Source organism: Puntigrus tetrazona, chromosome 3 (genome assembly GCF_018831695.1).
Source record: "Puntigrus tetrazona isolate hp1 chromosome 3, ASM1883169v1, whole genome shotgun sequence".
In the NCBI taxonomy this organism is placed as follows: Eukaryota; Metazoa; Chordata; class Actinopteri; order Cypriniformes; family Cyprinidae; genus Puntigrus; species Puntigrus tetrazona.
The window spans coordinates 6,350,653-6,373,044 of record NC_056701.1 but is presented as its reverse complement, the minus strand read 5'-3'; the positions used below and the strand labels follow the sequence as shown (position 1 = coordinate 6,373,044).

Genomic DNA, 22,392 nt, shown 5'->3' with positions numbered 1-22,392 from the left:
AAACCATTATGATCATGTTGGTATGTGTCAAAAAAAAAAAATAGTAACATAAAATTACACATCTTTGGGAGGGTTTGCAAACCTTACAAATCTTGTTATCCTGATAAAATAGTGCAATCCTTTTTTTATTTTATTTTTTGAGTTTCCTAAAGCTTCCTAAACAATAAAAGCTTTTCATGAACTTTTTCCACATTTTTCATCAATTTTTACATGATTATTTACCCAAGCAAATAATCTGAAAATTGACAAAACATTAACAAATACGATATCTGTTCACATTTTTTGTATTTCTTTGTTTTTAGATCTGATTTCAAACATCATCTCTGGGCAAGGTGAGTGAATTTAAATGCGATTCCATCTCCCATTTTTTATATTAACTCTTTTAATTTTGAAAGACACTTCTTGCGAAAAAGAAAGTTTTTTAGAATAATCGGCCATCTTTTTGTCCCATCATAGTATTAATCATAGAATCACCCCAGCTCACCAGATTTAACACGTTTAGGAATTCCTGCACTTACTACTCTAACGGCCATTTCTCTTGTTGGAGGTGGAGTAGGAAGTCCTCAACTTCATCTTCAGTTTTGCTCATGGATGTAACATAATTGTAGGAAATGCACTTGATAAGGGCATAAACAAAAGTTTCTTTAATGCTAAATTCAAAAATATCAGGAACAGAAAGGACCAAATAAGCAAAACGAAAAGCCATTGTTTCATGGTCATTTGCCAAATCTTGTTCAAGTTAAAGTTAAAACCAGCAGCTCTTTGCATAGTAAAAGGTAAAAATTACGGTTATTTTCGTCAGTTACGGCTTGTTAGTGCTAACATTCTGTCCACTACATATCAAACATTGTGCAATAAGATCACAGTTATTTGAATTATTTTACTGTTTATTTGAATTAATTTTCGATTGAGAGAGAAATGCAACTGTGTGTGCGTTACAGGTTTTTTGTCGTTTTAATTTTTAGGTGGAAAAATTTGAATTTGATATAATATGTTAAGATTTGCTGATATACTGACACATTTGTTGTCATCTAAAATCAATCTCCTTAAACTGATATTAAAATTAAAACGTCTTAAGTCTCATTTGACAGATATTATAAAATTGTTAAATGCGTTTGTTTCTCAAAACAACATTCATCATTTTACCAGGTCTACCAGCCTGGTCCTAGCTGATTGTTTTTATCTCGTTTTTTTTTTTTTTTTTTTTTTTACAACCTTAATATTTTATTTCATATTTTGATAGCTGTAGTGCTGTTGGTGTGTTACACTAACAGAAAGTAATCTTTTCCGATAAGTTTATAAAAGATTTTTACATTACACAGACATTCTCACTTCTACTAGATTAGATTCAATATTATTGTCATTACACAATGTACAAGTAGAAGGTAACGAAATGCAGTTTAGGTCTAACCAGGAGTGCAATAAGCAGCAAGTGCAGGATATAGGTACAAATATAAATTACAAAAGATAAATATATGATAAATATGTACAAATTAAATTACAGATGAGAAGGGGAAATTTACAGTTAGTATGTGTAAACAATTTACAGATGGTTATGTATAGACAAATTTACAAGAGTATGTACAATGGATATGTACATACATTTATATATATATATATATATATATATATATATATATATATATGTGTGTGTGTGTGTGTGTGTGTGTGTGTGTGTGTGTGTGTGTACAGTGGAGTGCAATGAATGTTAAACAGTGCATTTTTTTTTTTTTTTTTTTTTTTGGGGATAAATGGGGTGGGGATGGGGGGTAGAATTCAGTAGTGAGACAGCTCTGGTAAAAAAGCTGTTCCTCAGTCTACTTGTTCTAGTCCGGGGGAATCTGAATCGCCTGCCGGATGGCAGGAGGGAAAACAGTTTTTGGGCAGGGTGAGAGGAGTCCTTAAGAATACTGTGTGCTCGACGCAAACAGTGTTTCTTGATGTCCTCAATGGATGGAAGTGGAGATCCTGTGATGCGCTGGGCAGTTTTCACCACCCGCTGCAGTGCCTTACGCTCCGCAACAGAGCAGCTCCCATACCAGACTGTGACACAGTTTGTTAGGATGCTCTCTATTGTACATCGATAGAAGTTCACCAGGATGGCTGAGGACAGCTGGTTCTTCTTAAGTTTCCTCAGGAAGAAAAGGCGCTGGTGAGCCTTCTTGACCAGGCTGGAGGTGTTGGTGGTCCAGGACAGATCTTCCGAGATGTGGGTTCCCAGGAACTTGATGCATGAGACTAGCTCCACAGCAATCCCATTAATATGGATGGGATCTTGTGTGCCTCTTCTCACTTTCCTGAAGTCCATAATGAGCTCCTTGGTTTTGGTGGTGTTAAGGAGCAGATTATTGTCTTTGCACCACGTGGCCAGATGCTGGACCTCCTCCCTGTAGGCAGTCTCATCGTTGTTGCTGATGAGACCGATCACCGTAGTATCGTCTGCAAACTTGATGATGGAGTTAGATCCAAACACAGGTCTGCAGTCGTGGGTGAAGAGGGAGTAGAGGAAAGGGCTCAGCACACAGCCTTGTGGTACACCAGTGTTGAGGGTGACAGTAGTGGAACAGATGTAGCCTGACCTAACATGCTGAGGTCTGTTGGTCAGGAAGTCCAGAAGTGAGGTGCACAGTGAGGTGTTAATGTCTCTGAGTTTGGTGATGAACTTGGAGGGTATGACCATGTCGAATGCTGAGCTGAAGTCAACAAACAGCATCCATGCGTAAGTATTTTTATTGTCCAAGTGTGTGAGTACGGAGTGCAGTGCGATGGAGACTGCATCCTCAGTGCTACTATTGCCTTGATAGGCAAACTGGTGGGGGTCCAGTGTGGAAGGCAGAGTGTCCTTCAGATGTAACAAGACTAGTCACTCAAAGCACTTCATAACGATGGGTGTGAGTGCTACAGGGCGGTAGTCGTTTAGGCACACTGGGCTTGAGATTTTTGGCACTGTGCGATGGCCAGTGACCGGGCCACACAGTAAATACGGTAGCTGACGCACTCTCATACATGTATATTTTTTCTTTGTACATGTTAGTTTATTCCTTAGCCTTTAATTTAACATTGGTTACAGCTCACATTCGGGTTTCATAATAATGACAGATACAGATTTAGTTTATTTTGACTATTTTTGATTTGGATTAATTGTATACCATGAGTGACTAGTTTGGGTGCACACTTTCTAGTTATTGGTGGTATATTTTGTTAATATTTCTTTCTTTTGCGTTTAAGTTACCAACGGGGACAAAGCGAAGTTTGGGCGCTGTCCAGGTGCCATGTTGTCTTCCAGTGGTGGTCCATGCTGCTAAAGGACCGGCTGGCGTCAATTGCCGTTGTTATGTTCCGCTGGACCAATCCATTCTGTAAATTAGCTGGGGGTGTGTAGGGTTATTTGTTTAGTTATCTATTTTGATTTCTTATTTATTAGTGTATATTTTGTGGGTTTGGTTTATTCTTTATTCTAAGTTAATTATGTGGGTTTTGTTTAATGATGTTGGTGTAATTTGTATTCGTGTGTGCGTAATGGATTAGTCCTTTGTGTATAAAAGCCCCCCCCCAGGTGTTACTGGGGGAGGGAGGTGATGTTTTTTTTTTCTTCCCCTTTTCCGTTTGTTACTTTGGCTTATTGTTAAAGTTTAGTTCTGTTTACTTGACCTTTTTTTTTTAATGGGCCCAGACATTATTTCAATGTGTAACGCCCCTGCCCTCTTAGATGTGTCCTTACCTAAGATCTATAGGGTGGAGCACTGGGTTCTTTTATAGGTTGTCTCTCGACTATATATTTTCAGCCTCACCTATGATACCACTTTTAGAGAGATTAAAGTTACCAAAGTAATCTAATACCCATATGCAAAAAAATGAGTTTATTTATAAAACCAAAAAAATATATATAGAATTATGTGTTTTAGCAGGAGGATATCAAAATATCTACAAAACACGAGTATTACGATAACAGTAACGTTAACGTTTCACACTTACTACGATGTACACAACAAACACCATAACTGTGGGCCCACTCACACCATAACCACACTCATACCCACTCCCGATGCAGGCCTGATTCGTGGCTTGGGTGCGTAGAGGCCTTAAAACACAATTGGCCGCTTCACTTTCCAGCGAGCAAAAAAAAAAACCAACAGTACCTATAGTCCGTCCTCGTTCGTCACGAAGCCTGACAGTCTCTCCAACCGTCGTTCGTCCCTCGCGGCCGGAGGAACACCCAACGCTCCCGGTGGCTGGGTGCGCTATCCGGTTTTTTTTTCTTCTCGTCCCTCGTGGTCAGAGGACCTGTGAGCGCGTCCGGTGGCTCAACGGGTCTATCTGATCTCCTCTTCCTTCCCACGCGGGATACTGACCACAGTACTATTTTACTACCACCAGTCAATCCGTCCGAACTTCGCACACAGCGTGTTCAAACTGAAACCCGCTAAATATTACTCGTTGTTCACGAGTAAATGAATAATGGAAAAATAAATAAATCTAACAAAATCTAACACCTCAACCAAACTCAAACGCTTCTACGAGAGTTTCTAAAGTTAACTAGATTAAATAATAAATCGATAGATGTCGATTAGAATCTACCTGCTTTTCTCACTCGCTCCTCTTTTTCTGTTCGTTCTCTTTCTCGGGTTTCTTTTTATATCCCCCTCCCCAAACCAATCAAGTATGACTATACCTATAAAGAAGGCGGCCATTAACTAATTAACCTCCAATCAACAGCAATCAACTAAACATGCTGTTGAAAACCACGTTTTGCTCAAGTACATTTCAACCGATCCTTAGCGTTTCGTCCAAGATCTTAAAGGGACATGTACTTATAATAAAAACTTTTTACAGGCTTCATAATACACATAAAAAAATATGCTTATAAACAAAAATAGGGTTCCATTGACTAAATTACTAAACAACCCTTACAGGGGTTACAAATGTAATATTTAATTCGTGATTTTGTTTGACTTTAATAAATAATTTCTCTGGCTGGAAATCCTGCATTCCTGATTTTGACTGCTCGGTCCATCACACACTGGCACAATGGAGGTGGATTTGAGGCATGTTGGCACAGCTGCTTGGGCAAGGGAAAATGTTGAAAATGTCCGAGGATACCCCAGCGAGCTGCTTTGCACATGCCCGTAGTACACGTCCAGGGATACCGTCTGGTCCAGCAGCCTTGCGCGCGTTGATCCGGCTTAGTGCAGTGTAAACCTCTGAGGAGGTGAGTGTGATGGGTGGGTCGGTTGAGGGGGTGATCTTGGTAACCATTTCATTATTATTCCTCTCAAAGCGAGCGTAAAAGTCATTAAGCTCGTTCAGAAAGAAGACATTAGGTGCTGTGGGGGTGGAATGGTTGGGTTTGTAGTCACTGATGGCCTGGATGCCCTGCCACATGCGTCGAGGGTCAGAGTTGGAAAAGTGCTCTTCTAGCTTCAGCTTGTAGCAGTTGTAGCACAGGGTACACGTTATATTCAATTAAATGTATTGCTCTTAATATCTTGTTCCACTGTTTAATCTAACTGCGACTCAGAAATATAGGAGCGGCCCTCTGGAGATAGGAAATCACTGGAAACTCACAATCAGGTTTTATAGCAAGTATACTTTTTATCAAATTACCCCCTAAGTATATAAAACATAATAAATAAAATAATAAAACAAAATAAAAGAAAAAATAAACAATTCACAACGTAAATAAAACAGATTCCAATATAAAATTGAAATGAAAATAACACTGGTTCCTTGAGTACTCAAATGAATCTTTGGTGGTATATTTTCTGTTACTCACACAATGAATTAAACTGTCATTTTCGGATATATAATCGACATTCACCGTACAAAATATATCCCTTAAAGAATCCTCTTTCCGGAGTAGGTTCAAACCTGTTCAAAGCTTTTGAGATCAGTTCCGTTTGTCAATCACTTATCTCAAATCCAGCGATGTAGCAGTAATTCACTGTCCACAATGTCTTCTGAAATCCTTTCCTTTTGAATAGAAAAGGTAAATTTCCAGTTCTGGTAACTTTGGTCTCCTTTCAGATTCGATTCGGTCGACTCGCAATCAAAGAAAACATCCAACGCAAATCCACGGAAAAAACCTGACCTATTAAGATAAGCCAGCGTTTCAATAAAACAATTTCAAATAGGTGTCATCTCAAAATGATCTTACATTATGATAAACATTTTAGTTCCACAGCTTATAATAATAATATTTGCATAAATTGCTTAATATATTACATTTTCTACAGGCTCACGTGTATCAGATACTGCGGCCACGTGAACTGCAACCACGTGCGATTAGCGATCATCAATTTAACAAATAACAGTGCAAAATACACATATACATACATTTCAATAAAGATTTAAACACTTAACTGTAAAAAAAAATATGCGCATAACCCCAGTTTAACAACATTTAACTGAATTACTCACCATATCCAGTAATCCCACGCAAAACTCAAAAAACAAAATCCTTTGAAACGAAAAATAATAACTGGATGTTAGCAATCAAAATCTCCCCTCTTGAATCGCTACAAAAACAAAATCTTTACTTTACTTTTGTAAAGCATATTTTCCTTAATAAGGAGCTCTATTTCGACTTCGCAACCTTTCTCCGCGGTTTCCTCATTCTACTTCCTCGTCAGAGAAAAAAAAAAAATGCATAAAGCGGCTCATTGGTCAACTACGTCACATCTACGTAATTTTCTTTTTTTTTAATTACTTAATTTAAATTAACAATTATATGCATGAACTTCCAATAATAAACACAAAACTATTTATAAATATATACAAAAATAATTGTAAACCTGGAACAAAAGTTAGTCCGGGTTACACAGTACTTGGCCTTTTTGATGCCCCTCTATAGATTTGCCCTGGAAGTGCTGTAGGCCTGTGCGTCACCTGATCTGAAGGCAGTGTTGCGTGCTTTCAACAGAAGGCGCACCTCCTTGTTCATCCATGGCTTCTGATTTGGGTATGTGGTGATCTGTTTCTGGGTAGTAACATTGTCTATGGTGGTGTTGATGTAATCCAGAACAGAGGAAGTGTAGTGGTCTTTATCCGTATGAGAGCCACGGGTAGCCTGGGAAGCAAACATACTCCTGTCTGTGTATTGAAACCTGTCCTGGAGTGTGGAGTCAGCCCCCGCTGGCCAGACTTTGATGGTCCTCACTTATGGCTTCACACGGTTGATGAGGGGGGAGTATTTGGGGGTGAGGAACAAAGAAAGGTGATCCGATTGTCCTAGATGGGGGAGGTGGTTCACAGCATAGGCTTCATCAATGTTTGTGTATACATGGTCCAAAGTTTTGTTTCCTCTGGTGTGACAGAAAACGTTTTGATGAAATTTAGGGAGTACTGCCTTCACGTTAGAGTGATTAAAATCCCCCGCAACAATAAATGCATCCTCCGGGTGAGCAGACTGTTGTTTACTGATGGCTGCATGAAGTTCGTTCATAGCAAGCTTGGCATCAGCATTGGGAGGAATATAAGCAGCAGTTATGATGGTGGATGTGAACTCCCGTGGCAGATAAAACGGTCTACTCTTAACCATGTGAAACTCTAGGTTAGCTGAGCAGTGTCTCCCAACGATAACAGAGTTTGTGCACCAAGCATTGTTAATATAAATGCACAATCCCCCACCTCTGGATTCATGTGCCGTTCTGTCTGCCCGGAATGTGTGGTGTCCAGCTATGCTGATAGCATGGTCTGGTATACTGCTGTTTAGCCATGTTTCGGTGAAGATCATGACATTGCAGTTCTGAAGTCTCTTATTGTATCTGATGCAGAGTCGAATCTCGTCCATTTTGTTCACCAGTGATCGTACATTGGCAAGGAAAATGCTGGGTAAAGAGAGCTGATGTGGTGTTAGCTTTAGCTTAGCTCTTAGCCCTCCGCGCTTCCCCCCGCCCACTAAGCCATTCCTTTCTAAAAGTGTCCATTATCTTTACATTTTTCTTTCATTTAATCAGTGAATTAGAATAATAAGACATTTTGGCTGTTACCAAGCAAATCAAAACTGAATCTGCATCTGAAGTAGCATTTTGATGTATTAACACATTGTTTAACGCAAGACATGAATGCAATGACAAATGCATAAATAATGTTCTGATATATTAAACATAACATTTTTACCCCAGTGAACGAGAGGGTTGCATCCCTGTGACTTTGGGTTGGGGGGACGACTCTCACTGTCATTTGTGCCTACGGGCCGAATGGCAGTGTAAATTACCTGGCCTTCTTGGAGTCCTTAGGAGGGGAGCAAGAAAGAGCTCCAACCAGGTACTCTATCTTACAGCTGGGCGACTTCAATGCTCACGTTGGTGATGCTAGCGACACCTGGAGGGCCGTGATTGGGAGGAAACTGTTCTGTTGTCACGATCACGGTCTGTCCATAACGAACACCATGTTCAAGCATAAGGGTGTCCACCAGTATCGCTGGTCAGGCCGATGATCGACTTTGTGGTTGTATCATCTGATCTCCGGCCGCATGTCTTGGACACTCGGGTAAAGAAAGGGGCAGAGCTGTCAAATGATCACCAGCTGGTGGTGAGTTGGATCAGTTGGCGGGGGAGTAGGCCAGACAGACTTGATAGTCCCAAACGTCCCGTGAGGGTCTGTTGGGAACGTTGGCTGGAGACTATGTTCTATACCTCTTTGGTCGATGCGGCCATCTGGAGCAGTGGCCATAAAGCAACCCCCGAACCCGGTGGTGGAAATCAAAAGTAAGGGATGTCGTCAAGCTGAAGAAGAAGTCCTATCGGGCCTGGTTGGCTCATGGGACTCCTGAGGCAGCTGACAGGTACTGGTGTGCCAAGCAGACCGCTGCCCGGGTGCTCTGGGAATACGAAGTAAGGGGCCCATTGTTAAGGGATGTCTAGTCCTTGTATCATCAGAGCAGGAGCTTGGTTCGCATTGCCGGCAATAAATCAGACTTGTTCCAGTGCATGTTGGACTCCGACAGGGCTGCCCTTTGTCACCGGTCCTGTTCATTATTTTTATGGACAGGATTTCTAGGCACAGCCGGGGGGCTGGAGGGGGTCAGGTTTGGTGACCACAGGATGGAATGACAATCAGCACCTTTAAGTCTGAGGCCATGGTTCTCAGTCGGACAAGGGTGACTTGCCCCCTTCAGGTTGGTGGGGAGTTTCTGCCTCAGGTGGAGGAGTTTCAGTGTCTTGGGGTTTTGTTCACGAGTGAGGGGAGGATGGAATGATAGATTGACAGACGAATCGGCTTCTGCAGTAATGCGGTTGCTGCACCGGTCTGTCACGGTGAAGAAGGAGCTCCGCCGCAAGGCAAAGCTCTTGATTTACTGGTCAATCTTCGTTCCTACTCTTACCTATGGTCATGAGCTTTGGGTCATGACCAAAAGGATGAGATCCCAGATACAAGCAGCCGAAGTTTCCTCCGTAGGGTGGCTGGGCGCTCCCTTAGAGATAGGGTGAGGAGTTCAGTCACTCAGGCCAGCTGAGGTGGTTCGGGCATCTGTTCCGGAAAGTTCCAATGGAGGTGTTCCGGGCATGTGCCACCAGGAGGAGGCCCCGGGGAAGACTTAGAACATTCTAGAGAGACTATGTCCCTCAGCTGGCCTGGGAGCGCATCTGTGTTCTCCCAGAAGAGCTGGAGGAAGTGTCTGGGGAGAGGGAAGTCTGGACATCCCTGCTTAGATTGTTGCCCCCACGACCCGGCCCCGGATAAGCGGTAGTAAATGGATGGATGTGCGGAAATGACTGGGTGCACCAAATTTTGTAAATATTAACCACATGATGGAGCTATAAATAGGCAATAACTTTCAATAACTATCAAAACTCAAAAGTCTTGTTTCTTCTATTATTATTATTTTTTAATTATTTTTTATTTCATCTGTCACATGATTTTCATTGTGAATTTTCATTGTACAGAAAGACCAAAAGCCATAGTGACCATTAAACCTGACCAACATGTATTCAGAGAAGAGACAGTCACACTCAGATGTGACATTGATGCTGAAGGAGTCACCAGCTGGACGTACAGCTGGTATAAAGATGGTTCAATCAGTGTTTTTAATGATCAGGAACACACATTCTGGTTTGTCAGAATGTCTGATGCAGGTAAATACTCCTGTTATGGAAGAGAGACTGAAGGAACACAAACATCAAACGTCAGTGATAATATTACACTGACAGTATCAGGTGAGTATGATCCTCTCTTTATAAACACACACACACATTTAATGTGTTACTAATGAGTGATTCCTGTATTTCAGACAATCCTAAGGCAGTTTTAAGTGTTTCTCCACAGAACTGGTTGAATGAAGGAGATCCAGTGACTCTGATCTGTAAGGTTAATGGCTTCTCTTCAGGCTGGACATTCAGCTGGTACATTACAGACTGGGCATTCAGCTGGTATACTGATTTTTATTCAACAGGTAAAATATTATATGCATTATGTGGTAAATTGTAAATAAACTGTTTAAATGTAAAATATAATTGAATGACCCAGTCAGCCTAAATGCATTGGATTACTTCAGTGTTTAAAGCTGTAGTGTGATATTTCAGTGTTACTATACTGTGATCAAACAAAATGGCTGATTAGGATGTTCAGCCAGATCAGTGGCCACAGCTTTATCCCAAGACTGGTTGTTAATGTGGCCAGGTGGGGGTGCTCACCCTGTGATCTGTGTGGGTCCTAATGCACCAATATAGCAATGGGGACACTATACTGTCAAAGGGCACCATCTTTCAGATGAGATATTAAACCAAGGTCCTCACTCTCTGTGCCCCAGACCTCCCACTTTTGATTTTAGCCAATTAATATTGTTTTAATATAATTTGGCCTCATACGATTGGACCATCATAATATAAGACAAATATCTCTTCCGAAATTAAAGTAAATTTGATTTTAACTTTAAAAAACATCCCTTTACAAGGTGTTCAATTTACTGATCTTATTTCATATGGTTATATTCCGTATCTTAGGCAATATTTTTAGCAGTAATGATTTATCAGGTTAAGAATTGCCTGCATTAACAGTGTGGTTAAGTTTTTTTGTGCCCCATTAGACAGTAAGACATAATGTCATCTCATCTGCAGTATGTCTTTTGGACGTCTCCTTTTAGGTGTGAAATAGACGTCTATTAGATGTCTTTAAGATGTTTATCATTTAGAATGTATGTAACACTGACATCTGTAAGATGCCTGTTAGAAGTTTGTAGACATCAGATGCTTTCCAGATCAAGAGATCTTTAACAGACATCTTGAAGACATATGTGTGCTATCTGGTAACTTTGTTTTAGTGGCTGTAAGCACAGCAAAACCCATTTCACAAAGGTGAGAAGCTGGAAAAGGATTTCAGAGCCTTTGTTTTTGTTTTACTCTAGAAGCCTGCAAGGGAGATATACTTTTGAATACTTTTCAGCCAACTGTCATTTACAGTTTCAATGAGCTGATGCTCTTCATGCATGGTATTGATGATTTGTGGGGTACGTTTGCAAACTGGCCACAAATCCATTCCGTATAGAATCTCAGCTGACAGCAAAGTGATGTGATCGCAGATTAGCTGGGAGAGAAGGCCCAGGTTCAACTTGGCTTTGAATACAGACACTGGAACGTGTCACAAAAGTATGAAAGTTTACCGACCCATTTCTCGTCACTGAAGCGTGCTGCCAGCGGTTACTTTTTTTCTGAAATAAATTTCTGTATTGGTTCTCTTAACTCGTAAGCTCTTTCTAAGAATTTCCTCCTTTACAGCCATCTGACTTTTGTGTGTAGCAACAGGCGTTTGTGTTTTGCTTCCATTTCTTCACAAAGCATGTTTAAAAAGATGGGAGTTAAGGGCATTTGCTTTGATGTGGTATTATTCCTATAACATTATTTCGCACGGAGTGAAGTTCTAGTGACATTTTATTGCTGGCCAATGTTTGACACAGTGTGTAAACTCACATTCGGCCACAACTTCTTTCACCCGGGTCATGAGACCAGACAGCTGTATATACCTACTTAAGGTCAGATATGTATATTTAACTGACAACTACATTGTCACTTTATTCAGCCAACAGATATGGCTATAAGTTACTCTCAGACAGCAGCAGAGGAGCTGGAGGAAACTATACTGTCAGTTCTGCTGTTCTAAAACACACAGGAGTTTATGTTTGCAGAGCAAAAAGAGGAAAACCAGCCTATAGCACAGATTACAGCAACAAACAGTTGATATGGGTCTCTGGTGAGTTTAAATAGAACATTTACAGAATAATTAGTTCATCTATTCATAATAATGCTCATATTTAATATGTAATTTCTTACTTAGATTACTATTCTCCAATCACCAACCTGATCATCAGTCCCAACAGAACTCAACACTTCACATCTGTCTCTCTCTCTCTGAGCTGCAACTCTGATAGACGGAGAGTGAGAAGATACACAGATGGGCGGGGACTGGAATATTGTGCATCATCATACTCAGAATCACAAGAATTTACATGTACAATCAACTCCACCAACACACTTGACACTGGAGTGTACTGGTGTCATTTTAAATATGGAGAGAACATGTATCCTGTTAATATCACTGTGCATTGTGAGTCTGTTTCCGTAGTTATTAATTTCAATGGCAGTTTGCCTTCAAAGAATGAAGGAGGTTGGTTTGGGGTCTTTTTAACTACAGCCAGCAGGCAGCAACTTAGTTATGACCAAGCAACAACTTACTGTAGCAACACACTGAAAATCATTTGGACCAGTGGGATCAGCAACATTAAATAGCTAATTTTCTTAGAAAAAGTAATAATGGATTTTTGATTGTTTACTTGCTTTAACTACATTACACTTATACTTTTTACTATTTGCAATCAGCTCATGTTCCCTCTGTTTCTGTAGCTGGTGTGATTCTGGAGAGTCCTGTTCATCCTGTGAATGAAGGAGACACTCTGACTCTGCACTGTTTGTATGAACATTCAACCCCAACAAGAGCTGATTTCTTTAAAGATGGATCACTCATCCAGAGTCAAACTACAGAGATGATCATCTCTAATGTCTCAAAGTCACATGAGGGTTTCTACTACTGCAAACACCCAGAGAGAGGAGAGTCACCCAAGAGCTGGATCTCAGTCAGAGGTAAGAGTCAATTAAACTCTTTTCTCTTTTTTTCACAATGATATTTGAAAGAATGTTTCAGCTGTTTTTGCACAACTCAGCCCCCTCAGTTGAAATGTTTCAAAGGTTTTCTATTCACTTGTGAATTCAATGGCCAATCAAGGGTGTTTAAGTTGTTGCATGATCCTTCAAATAATTCTAATATGCTGATTTATTATCAGTGTTGTAAACATTTGTGCTGCTCAGTACTTTATAACTGTGATCATTTTAGAATTCTTTGAAGAAAAAAGAACACCATTTATTCAGCAAGGATGTGAAACTGAATACAGAAAGTGACAGTAAAAACATACTGTTAGGAAAATTGAGCCATCTGGCCATGTGACATCACATAGTCAGGTGCCCCTACTGGACTGGTGTCTTAATATACGTAGACTGCCTATTGGAGCTGAGATATCAGCACGGCCACCATCTTGGATGGGTCCCCAAATGCGCCCCTCCTGCATTTACTTCTACCAAGGAAGGTGTATCCCCAACTACAATAATCATAACTTCCTGAATTTCTTCCAGATTTTTTACACGGTTTGGTTTGTTACAAACGGCAGAGATTTAGTTATGATTCAGGACCCTGTCACAAATTGAAAAACATGTACTTTCATGTTAAAAACTTTGTATTATGCTCTTTAACAAAGACATATGGTAGGCTATGCCATATTGATAAATGTATAAATTAATGAACCCCTCCTGTCAAAATTATTAGGTTTGAAGTGCTCACTACAGATCTTTGACAACTCACAACAAAACCCTCCCGTCTTATAGCAACTTCCCATTGCCTCCTCAAGCCTGTATTACTGGAAAACCTTCAAAATGCAAAGAAAAAAAAACAGCAAGAGACAATGAGAGAGAGTAACCAATTCCTGCTATAATAACATTAGACATAAGTAACGTTAGTTATGATGACATAATATTATAAATGGTAGAATGCTAGATTATGTTCCAGCATGTCACGAGGCGTCAATGTATATTATGTGTACGGTCTTACCTCGAACCTGCCCCGAGTCTGAAATGCAGAAACAAGCATGACTCCTAAGCAATTGAGGTGTTTTGTTGTTTAATGTAATAATGACTATAGCAGTAGTCATTGAAACATCCTCTGAGAGTGTCTCTGAAAGCAGAGCTTTTGAAGATTTTAAGGGGAAGTACACGAAAAGAGCAGTTTTTGACAGGTTAAAATGAGTGTTTTTTACACTACTATTGAGAAACTATATTACAGACTTTTCATGAATCATATCAGCTTGTGGAAAGTTTTCCTCTTTAAGCAGCAATTGTTTTCAATAATGACAATAACCAAATTCCAACTCAGCACATGATCTCATCCCCAGTGAAAGATATTTAAACTCCCTCCTTGCAACCTGCTCAAAATTTATAATGAGCTCACACATTAATCACATGGTGAAGATCACTGTATGAAGATCAGTCACAGTATGAGTATTGTTTGAACTTACAATGAGTTCACGCATTACTCACATGGTGACAGTCACAGTATGAGGATGGTTTGAGTTCATAATAAGCTTACACATTACTCATACAGTGAGTGTCACAGTATAAGGATCGTTTGAACTCACATACTGCTCACGCATAGTTTATAATGAGCTCAAGCATTACTCACATGATAAGTCTATGAAAGAGATTCAAATTCTGCACATTAACATAGCGCTGTGTTTATGGTTCACTGTGCAATGCTGTCTTTTGCCATAAAACCACAGTCACACCACTCCACACCACAGTCAATAGAAATGCTTTTCTGTTGCTGTGTGTCCTGCTCCTCCTAACAGGACAAACTGTGAAAGCTGTAAACATGTTAAAATTATGTCCAAAATGGCAATATTTTTTATGGGCACCATTGTTATTTAGCACTGCCTTAATGGCATTGAGCTGCACAGGTTATTGTTGGCATCTTCCTCCATTCCTCCAAGAGCTCCTGGATGTTAGACACATGCTGCTTCTTCATCTTCTCTATGAGGATGCCCCACATGTGCACAGGGTTTAGGTCTGGAGACTCATCACCCTTACGTTCAGCTTCATCATCACATCTTGGCAGTGTGTTTGGGGTCGTTATTATGTTGGAAAGGAAGGGCAGTATGTTCTCCATCAGAATGGAAGAATCTATTTTTTCCTTAGTCAACCACAGCTCTCCAGTACCAGAATCACTTTTTTTGATCTCACTGTGGTCTTACAGGCCTTACATGGGAGATTTGTTTGAGCCTGTTTAGTCAGTTGAACTCAGTGCTTTCTCTATGAAGAAAGCCCTCCTGATTGCGTTCACTTCTGTCAAGAGTGTGGAGAACCTACCTTGCCCATTGGGAGTTAGGGCTCACTCTATAAGGGGCTTGGCTGCATAAGCAAATGGGGCCTCTCTAGCAGATATTTGTAGAGCTGTTTGCTAGATTTTATATATACGAATGGAGCAAGTCTCTTCAACATCAAGTAACTTATAGGGAATGCTATAACTGAAAGATCACACTAAAGGTGCAGTCACACTTAACACAAAATTTTGCACATAAAACTAAGATAAAATGCTATAATGACAATCTAATAATCATTCAAAGCTGGTGAGCATTAATAAGTACAGTAAATGCCTTTCATTTATTCTTCTGTTACAAGTCTTTGCCCAGACATAGCTGTAACAAATTAGCTCAAAAGGGGGAATATTTATAATTAATTATAGCTAGGTATAATTAATAATAAATATTTAAATTAGATTTTAGAATTAACAGCAATTTAGGATGCAGCAAGGGTCAACATTCAGTGACTTCAAATTGTGAACAGCTCCCAGAGACAATTAATTGTGAATATAACAGATTTACACAAAGCTATAGATAACATACAACACATTAACAAAACACATATACATAGGATACAGGAAAGTAAGGAAGAAAGAGAGAGAGAGAAAGAGAAGAATGGCAGTATTTCACATCAATTAACTACAACCTATTGAGAATCATCAACGAATCAAAATTCACCTTAAAAGGGGCTCAAACTTAAACACGCATCCAACTAGTTAAAAAAAAGTTACTTGCATTAGTTTTTGTTACAGGAAAAGAATCCTGATGTGGTAGACAAGAAATTCTTCATGATTTCTTTAGGTGTGAGCTGGAGGTTTTCCTCTGGTTACTCTTGAAGTTAGGAAAGTCCACAGTGAGATGAGTTATTTGAAGGTAACTACCAGAAGGTTGGACTCAAAAGTTGAGTCTGTAGAGTATCCATCTTAAAGAAAGGAAGATTTTGAGCATCGAATAGTCGAATAGTCTGACACACCCACAGTTTGAGTGGAATGGCCAATCAGAGGCATGGATTTTGAGCGGGAGAAAGTTTCTTTGTTTGCTTTATGGCCCATTGGCATCTTTATTACTGGTCTGGAGAGTTGGAGCAACTTTATTCCAAAACACAGTAAAAATGGTATGATGCACAAATCCTCATTTGAGGGATAACAAGAGGATCATTTTGATACCAAGAAAGAACCCTCAAGAAGATATCAAAGTAGAGATACCCTCCTAGACATGAATATAGGCATATAGAATCTAACTAAAGCAAATAAAGAGTTGTAACTAGGCTAATGTGATAAAGGGACACACTTACAACACAAACATATATGAGATATATTCTTAACTGTTTAATCAAGGCTTAAAATAAAGGCTATCGTGTGGCCAGACCACGTCTCCATGAATATATAGGTGGAAGGCATAGGGTTTGTTACTCTTCGTAGGAATGTTTTTGGAGCTTTGATGTAGGGACTAGAGAGCAAATATGTTTAGCATCTCTGTCATAATCGGGGAACCATGGGCAATTAAACACTCACAAAGATGTTGATATGAGGTCCAGGTCTGTAATTTATCTGCAAATGTTAAAAGGCTAAAAGGGTCCTTTAAGACAACGTCCAAACGAGCATCTAGATCTTAACCAGACGCTACATAGCTGAATGACGAACCACAAACAAAGCTTGCTCTTAATTCTTAATTGCACCAATTCCCATTGGGAAATTTTCTCTAGCAAAAGCGGTGTTATGTCTGATTAAAATGTATAACTCCAGAAAGGCCTATTAACATCTTTGGTGGAGGTTTAAACACATTCTGTACTGTGATTGCAAAACAAACAAACAAAAAAAATCTGCCAGCAGCCAAATCTGAATTGCGTATCGTGAAAATGGCCATGTTCATTCATTGTGCGAAAATGACTTGGAGCACCAAATTTTGTAAATATTAGCCACAAGACAAAGCTATAAATATGCAAACTTTTCTTTCAATAACTTTCTTCTAGATAATTTCGTACAGTTTAAGAGTATACATTTGATTTTCTGCAGTAGGCAGCAAACATACAACACTTACAGCTTATTTTATTTATTTATTATTTATTCATTACTTTATTTAGTTTATCACATGATTTTCATTGTGAATTGTTGTTGTACAGAAAGACCAAAAGCCATTGTGACCATTAAACCTGACCAACATGTATTCAGAGAAGAGACAGTCACACTCAGATGTGACATTGATGCTAAAGGAGTCACTAGCTGGAAGTACAGCTGGTATAAAGATGGTTCAATCAGTGTTTTTAATGATCAGGAACACACATTCTGGTTTGTCAGAATGTCTGATGCAGGTAAATACTCCTGTTATGGAAGAGACACTGAAGGAACACAAACATCAAACGTCAGTGATGAAGTTACACTGACAGTATCAGGTGAGTATGATCCTCTCTTTATAAACACACACACACATTTAATGTGTTACTAATGAGTGATTCCTGTATTTCAGATAGTCCCAAGGCAGTTTTAAGTGTTTCTCCACAGAATTGGTTGAATGAAGGAGATCCAGTGACTCTGATTTGTGAGGTTAATAGCTACTCTACAGGCTGGACATTCAGCTGGTACATTACAGACTGGGCATTAAGCTGGTACTCTACAGAATACACAATCAGCCAGTACAATTATTTTTATGCACCAGGTAAACTATAATGTACTTTATGTTTTAAGCTGTAAATGAACTGTTCAAATGCATTGTATTACTTACATTTTTAAAAGCTGTAGTGTGCTATTTCAGTGTTGGTATACTGTAATTAAACAAAACGGCTGACCCTGCAGCCCAAAACTGGTTGCCCATGGAAGCTAAGCAGGGCTGAGCCTGGTCAATACCTGGATGGGGGACCTTCTAGGAAAACTAGGTTGTTGTTGGTAAAGATGTTGGTGAGGCCAGATTGGGGTACTCACCCTGTGAGCTGTGTGGGTTCTAATGTCCCAATATAGTGATGGGGAAACTATACTGTCAAAGGGCACCATTTTTCAGATGAGATGTTAAACCAAGGTCCTGGTTCTCTGTGGACAATAAAAATCCCATGACATGCATTGTAAAGATTTGGTGTATACCCCTAGTGTCCTGGCTAAATTCCCTCAACTTCCCCTCATCAATCATTGCCTCCCAGTAATCCCCATCCACTTGATTGGCTCTATCTCTCTGTAGCTGGTGTACGGTGAGTGCACTGGCACCACTGTGGATACCGCACATCTCCTCACGTCAGGGAAGTAGGGAAATAAACATGGCTAATTTGCAGCCTTTGCTTTTAGGCTAACTAACTAAATAAATACAAACATACATAGAAGAAATTTTCTGCCCAGACATTATCCACTAATTTTATGGACGTTTCCATTAACATAACCTTAAACAAAATGTAAATTCCAAATAATAGTAAAAAATAATAGCTGTAAAAAAATAAATATAGAAAATCCATTCGTATTAACACAATAAATTTTTTTCCCATTATTTGTACACTGTGTAATACAATGTATTCAAAATTCTTATATTGCCTACTAAAGATATATAACTGACATATTTAACTTACAACTGCATTGTCACTATATACAGACTACGGATATATCTATAAGTTACTCTCAGACAGCAGCAGAGGAGCTGGAGGAAACTACACTGTCAATTCTGCTGCTCTAAAACACACAGGAGTTTATGTTTGCAGAGCAACAAGAGGAAAACCGGCCTATAGCACAGATTACAGCAACAAACAGTTGATATGGGTCTCTGGTGAGTTTAAACAGAACAGTTAGTTAATCTTTAATAATGGGAATTTCAGTAATGCTCATATCTAAGATGCAATTTCTTTCTTAGATCATTCTTCTCCAATCACCAACCTGATCATCAGTCCCAACGGAACTCAACACTTAACATCTGTCTCTCTCTCTCTGAGCTGTGAGGACCAGAGTAACTCTAAAAAATGGAAAGTGAGCAGATACACAGATATTTTGGGACTGGAAGATTGTGAATCATCATACTCAGAATCACAAGAATTTACATGTACAATCAACTCCACCAACACACTTGACACTGGAGTGTACTGGTGTCATTTTAAAGATGGAGAGAACATGTATCCTGTTAATATCACTGTGCATTGTGAGTCTGTTTCTGTAGTTATTAATTTCAATGGCAGTTTGCCTTCAAAGAATGGAGGTGGTTGGTTTGGGGTCTTTTTAACTACAGCCAGCAGGCAACAACTTAGTTATGACCAAGCAACAACTTACTGTAGAAACACACTGAAAATCATTTGGACCAGTGGGATCAGCAACATTAAATAGCTAATTTTTGATTGTTTACTTGCTTTAATCAAATATATTACATTTATACTTATTATTATTTGCAATCAGCTCATGTTCCCTCTGTTTCTGGAGCTGGTGTGATTTTGGAGAGTCCTTTTCATCCTGTGACTGAAGGAGATTCTCTGACTCTACACTGTTTATATCAACCTTCAACCCCACCAAACTTCAGAGCTGATTTCTATAAAGATGGATCACTCATCCAGAGTCAAACTACAGAGATGATCATCTCTAATGTCTCAAAGTCACATGAGGGTTTCTACTACTGCAAACACCCAGAGAAAGGAGAGTCACCCAAGAGCTGGATCTCAGTCAGAGGTAATAAAACATTTTTCTTTTTTTTACAAAAGGATATATTTTGAAGAATGTTTTAGTTGTTGTTGCACAAATATTTATTATTACATTTGACTTCATGAATAACAGGCAATTATAACAATCAATTCCAAATATAAATATGAAACTCTTCACAGACAAAATACAAACAGTTTAACATCATCTTCTACAAAACTAATTCTGGTAACACTTTAGAATGCATCATTAAAGAAAAACTACACAAAAACACACTAGCAATGCAATATTAGCACTCTAGTAACTACTACTAACTAACAAGAAACTCTGAGGAAACTCTGATTAATGTGGTAATTAATCAAACGTGGTAGTTCACTATCAGCTAATCAGTAGCTATTCTTTTTTCATGTCTCCCCAACAACTTCTAAGAATTGCAGTATACTGGTTCATAATTAGTATAATTAATTCCAAAGTAAAGATTATTGTAATTCACTAGTAATGACTGGAATCATTGTGCTTTTGTGTGTTTTGTAAGGTACTGAACAGTACTTATTCAGGTGTAATTCACATTTAAATCATTACTAGTGGGTTACCTTGATCTTCACTTTAGAATACGGATCCAAATAACTAGTTTCTAGTAATACTACTAGTTTCTTCAGAAGGATGTAGTAACACCTGAATCATTACTATGAGCCATGGGCTTAAGCATATATCACTCTCTAAGGATAGCTAAGAAGTTTATGGTCTACCTTGTCAGTTTCTCTGAATGATTATTCTTGCCTGTGTACTTCAAATTACCCTTTCGTATTGCCGTTCAGACTCTGTTTGCCCCTGATCATTTCTGTATAGATGGATTATCTCTCTTCACCTCACCCTGTTGGATACTGTTCACCGATCGAAAATCCACGCTAGCCCCAGGAAAATTCTGTGTCTTACCCATGTTTGTGGCTGCCACATCAGAGGCAGTGTATATCTTGTATGATCTGCCAGAGCCTCACCCTGTCACAGCTGATATTCTAGAGTCAGGTCAAAATGCAGTTAATCTTCACGAGTCCAGTCAAGTCACATTTGATCTTTGTGAGTCCAGTTAACCACCATTAAAACTTTAGAGACAGCTATGATGTCACCAGAGGTGGTGGCTGATGCTGCAGTCCCTCTCTGTGTCGTGTTCCTGGGGCTTTTGTGCTTACTGCAGCTCATCCAGAGGTGGCAGCACATACTACAGAACCTTCCGCGGGCCAAGGCACTCGCTTCGGCTCCTTGCATGGTGATGGCACCCAGCTATGCACCTTAGGCCTGTTATGTCATGGATAAAGGAACCATTTCTGAACTCTCCTTGAATCCTCATGCTGCCACTGTAGAACCTCCAGTTCCATCTGCTCCTGTTCTGTCTGTTCCACCCTAGGGGCTCCTTTTCCTTTTGCTCCACCCTGGTAAGCTCCTGTTCCGTCCCTGTTGACTTCTGCCCTGTTGGCTCAGCCCTGGCTCTCTGCCCCACCAGTTCCACCCAGGCTCTGGTTTTCTGCTCTGCCGACTCTGCTTTGGATATGTTTGCCACTGATTGAATTGTTGCTGTGTACTTGGATTGTCTCTCTTCACCTAACCCTGTTGAACACTGTTCACCAAACGAAGACCCACACTTGCGCTAGGAAAATTCTGTGTCTTGCCCATGACATACATGTTTGCTATTGTTTGACCCTTGCTTGTTTTCTGACTTCACTGTAGCAAAATCAGCTCAAAAAGGAAATGTATGTAAATAATTGTAATCAATCATAATTTATTGTAATTATTTATATCAACTGCCAGTAGTAACTGTATCAGAACTTGTTGAATGCCCTGTTAGTGTCTCACTGGATACTCCAGAGACTCAACACAAGGAGTGTTTTTTGTAAGGGTACCACCATCCCTTCCCAATGAGGAGGACATTGCAATCCAGCACTTTTCCATTTCCATGCAGTTATTGGATGTTTTCATCAGATCTGGGGACATGGTTTGGCCCACCCTTCTTTTCTTCTGTGGAACTTATTTGCATAGTCCAAACACAAAGTTAGATAAGTGTCACTAAAGTTTTACAGGTGCATTTCTCATTTACCAAACCACAACCAGAATAACACATTCTGGTGTCCAAACATAATGGATCAGGAGTTGTCCCCATCAACGCAACACATGTTCCCTTATCTCAAGTTACGTCAGCAACTGCAGCATTTTTTCATCCATTCATATACACATGTGTATATGGCCACTGGAGGTGAACCCTGTCCTGAGTACTAACCGTCCAGAATTAGATTTCCCATCATTCCCCATACCTTGGACTGATTACCTGCCCAGGTGTTACACTGGCTATATAAGCTGTGGTCAGACTCTCAGTCATTGCAAAGTCTTATCCTTGCCCTGGTTGGTAAT

General features: G+C 39.6%; 1 protein-coding gene across 7 annotated transcripts in view; it reads left to right on the top strand.

Moving 5' to 3' along the window:
• The window catches only part of LOC122341427 (Fc receptor-like protein 5), a 29,000-nt gene that overhangs the window by 996 nt on the left and 5,612 nt on the right, over nucleotides 1-22,392 (top strand). For 4 of the 7 annotated variants that reach the window (XM_043234784.1, XM_043234780.1, XM_043234779.1 and 1 more), the window contains exons 2-12: nucleotides 303-332; nucleotides 9,888-10,157; nucleotides 10,232-10,393; nucleotides 12,016-12,186; nucleotides 12,271-12,540; nucleotides 12,813-13,073; nucleotides 17,517-17,786; nucleotides 17,861-18,049; nucleotides 18,965-19,135; nucleotides 19,220-19,501; nucleotides 19,753-20,019. In XM_043234784.1, the coding sequence (XP_043090719.1) occupies nucleotides 303-332; nucleotides 9,888-10,157; nucleotides 10,232-10,393; nucleotides 12,016-12,186; nucleotides 12,271-12,540; nucleotides 12,813-13,073; nucleotides 17,517-17,786; nucleotides 17,861-18,049; nucleotides 18,965-19,135; nucleotides 19,220-19,501; nucleotides 19,753-20,019 (2,343 nt within the window). The remainder of the gene's footprint in view (nucleotides 1-302; nucleotides 333-9,887; nucleotides 10,158-10,231; nucleotides 10,394-12,015; nucleotides 12,187-12,270; nucleotides 12,541-12,812; nucleotides 13,074-17,516; nucleotides 17,787-17,860; nucleotides 18,050-18,964; nucleotides 19,136-19,219; nucleotides 19,502-19,752; nucleotides 20,020-22,392) is intronic. The other 3 variants (XM_043234778.1, XM_043234781.1, XM_043234783.1) reach the window with 3 other exon arrangements.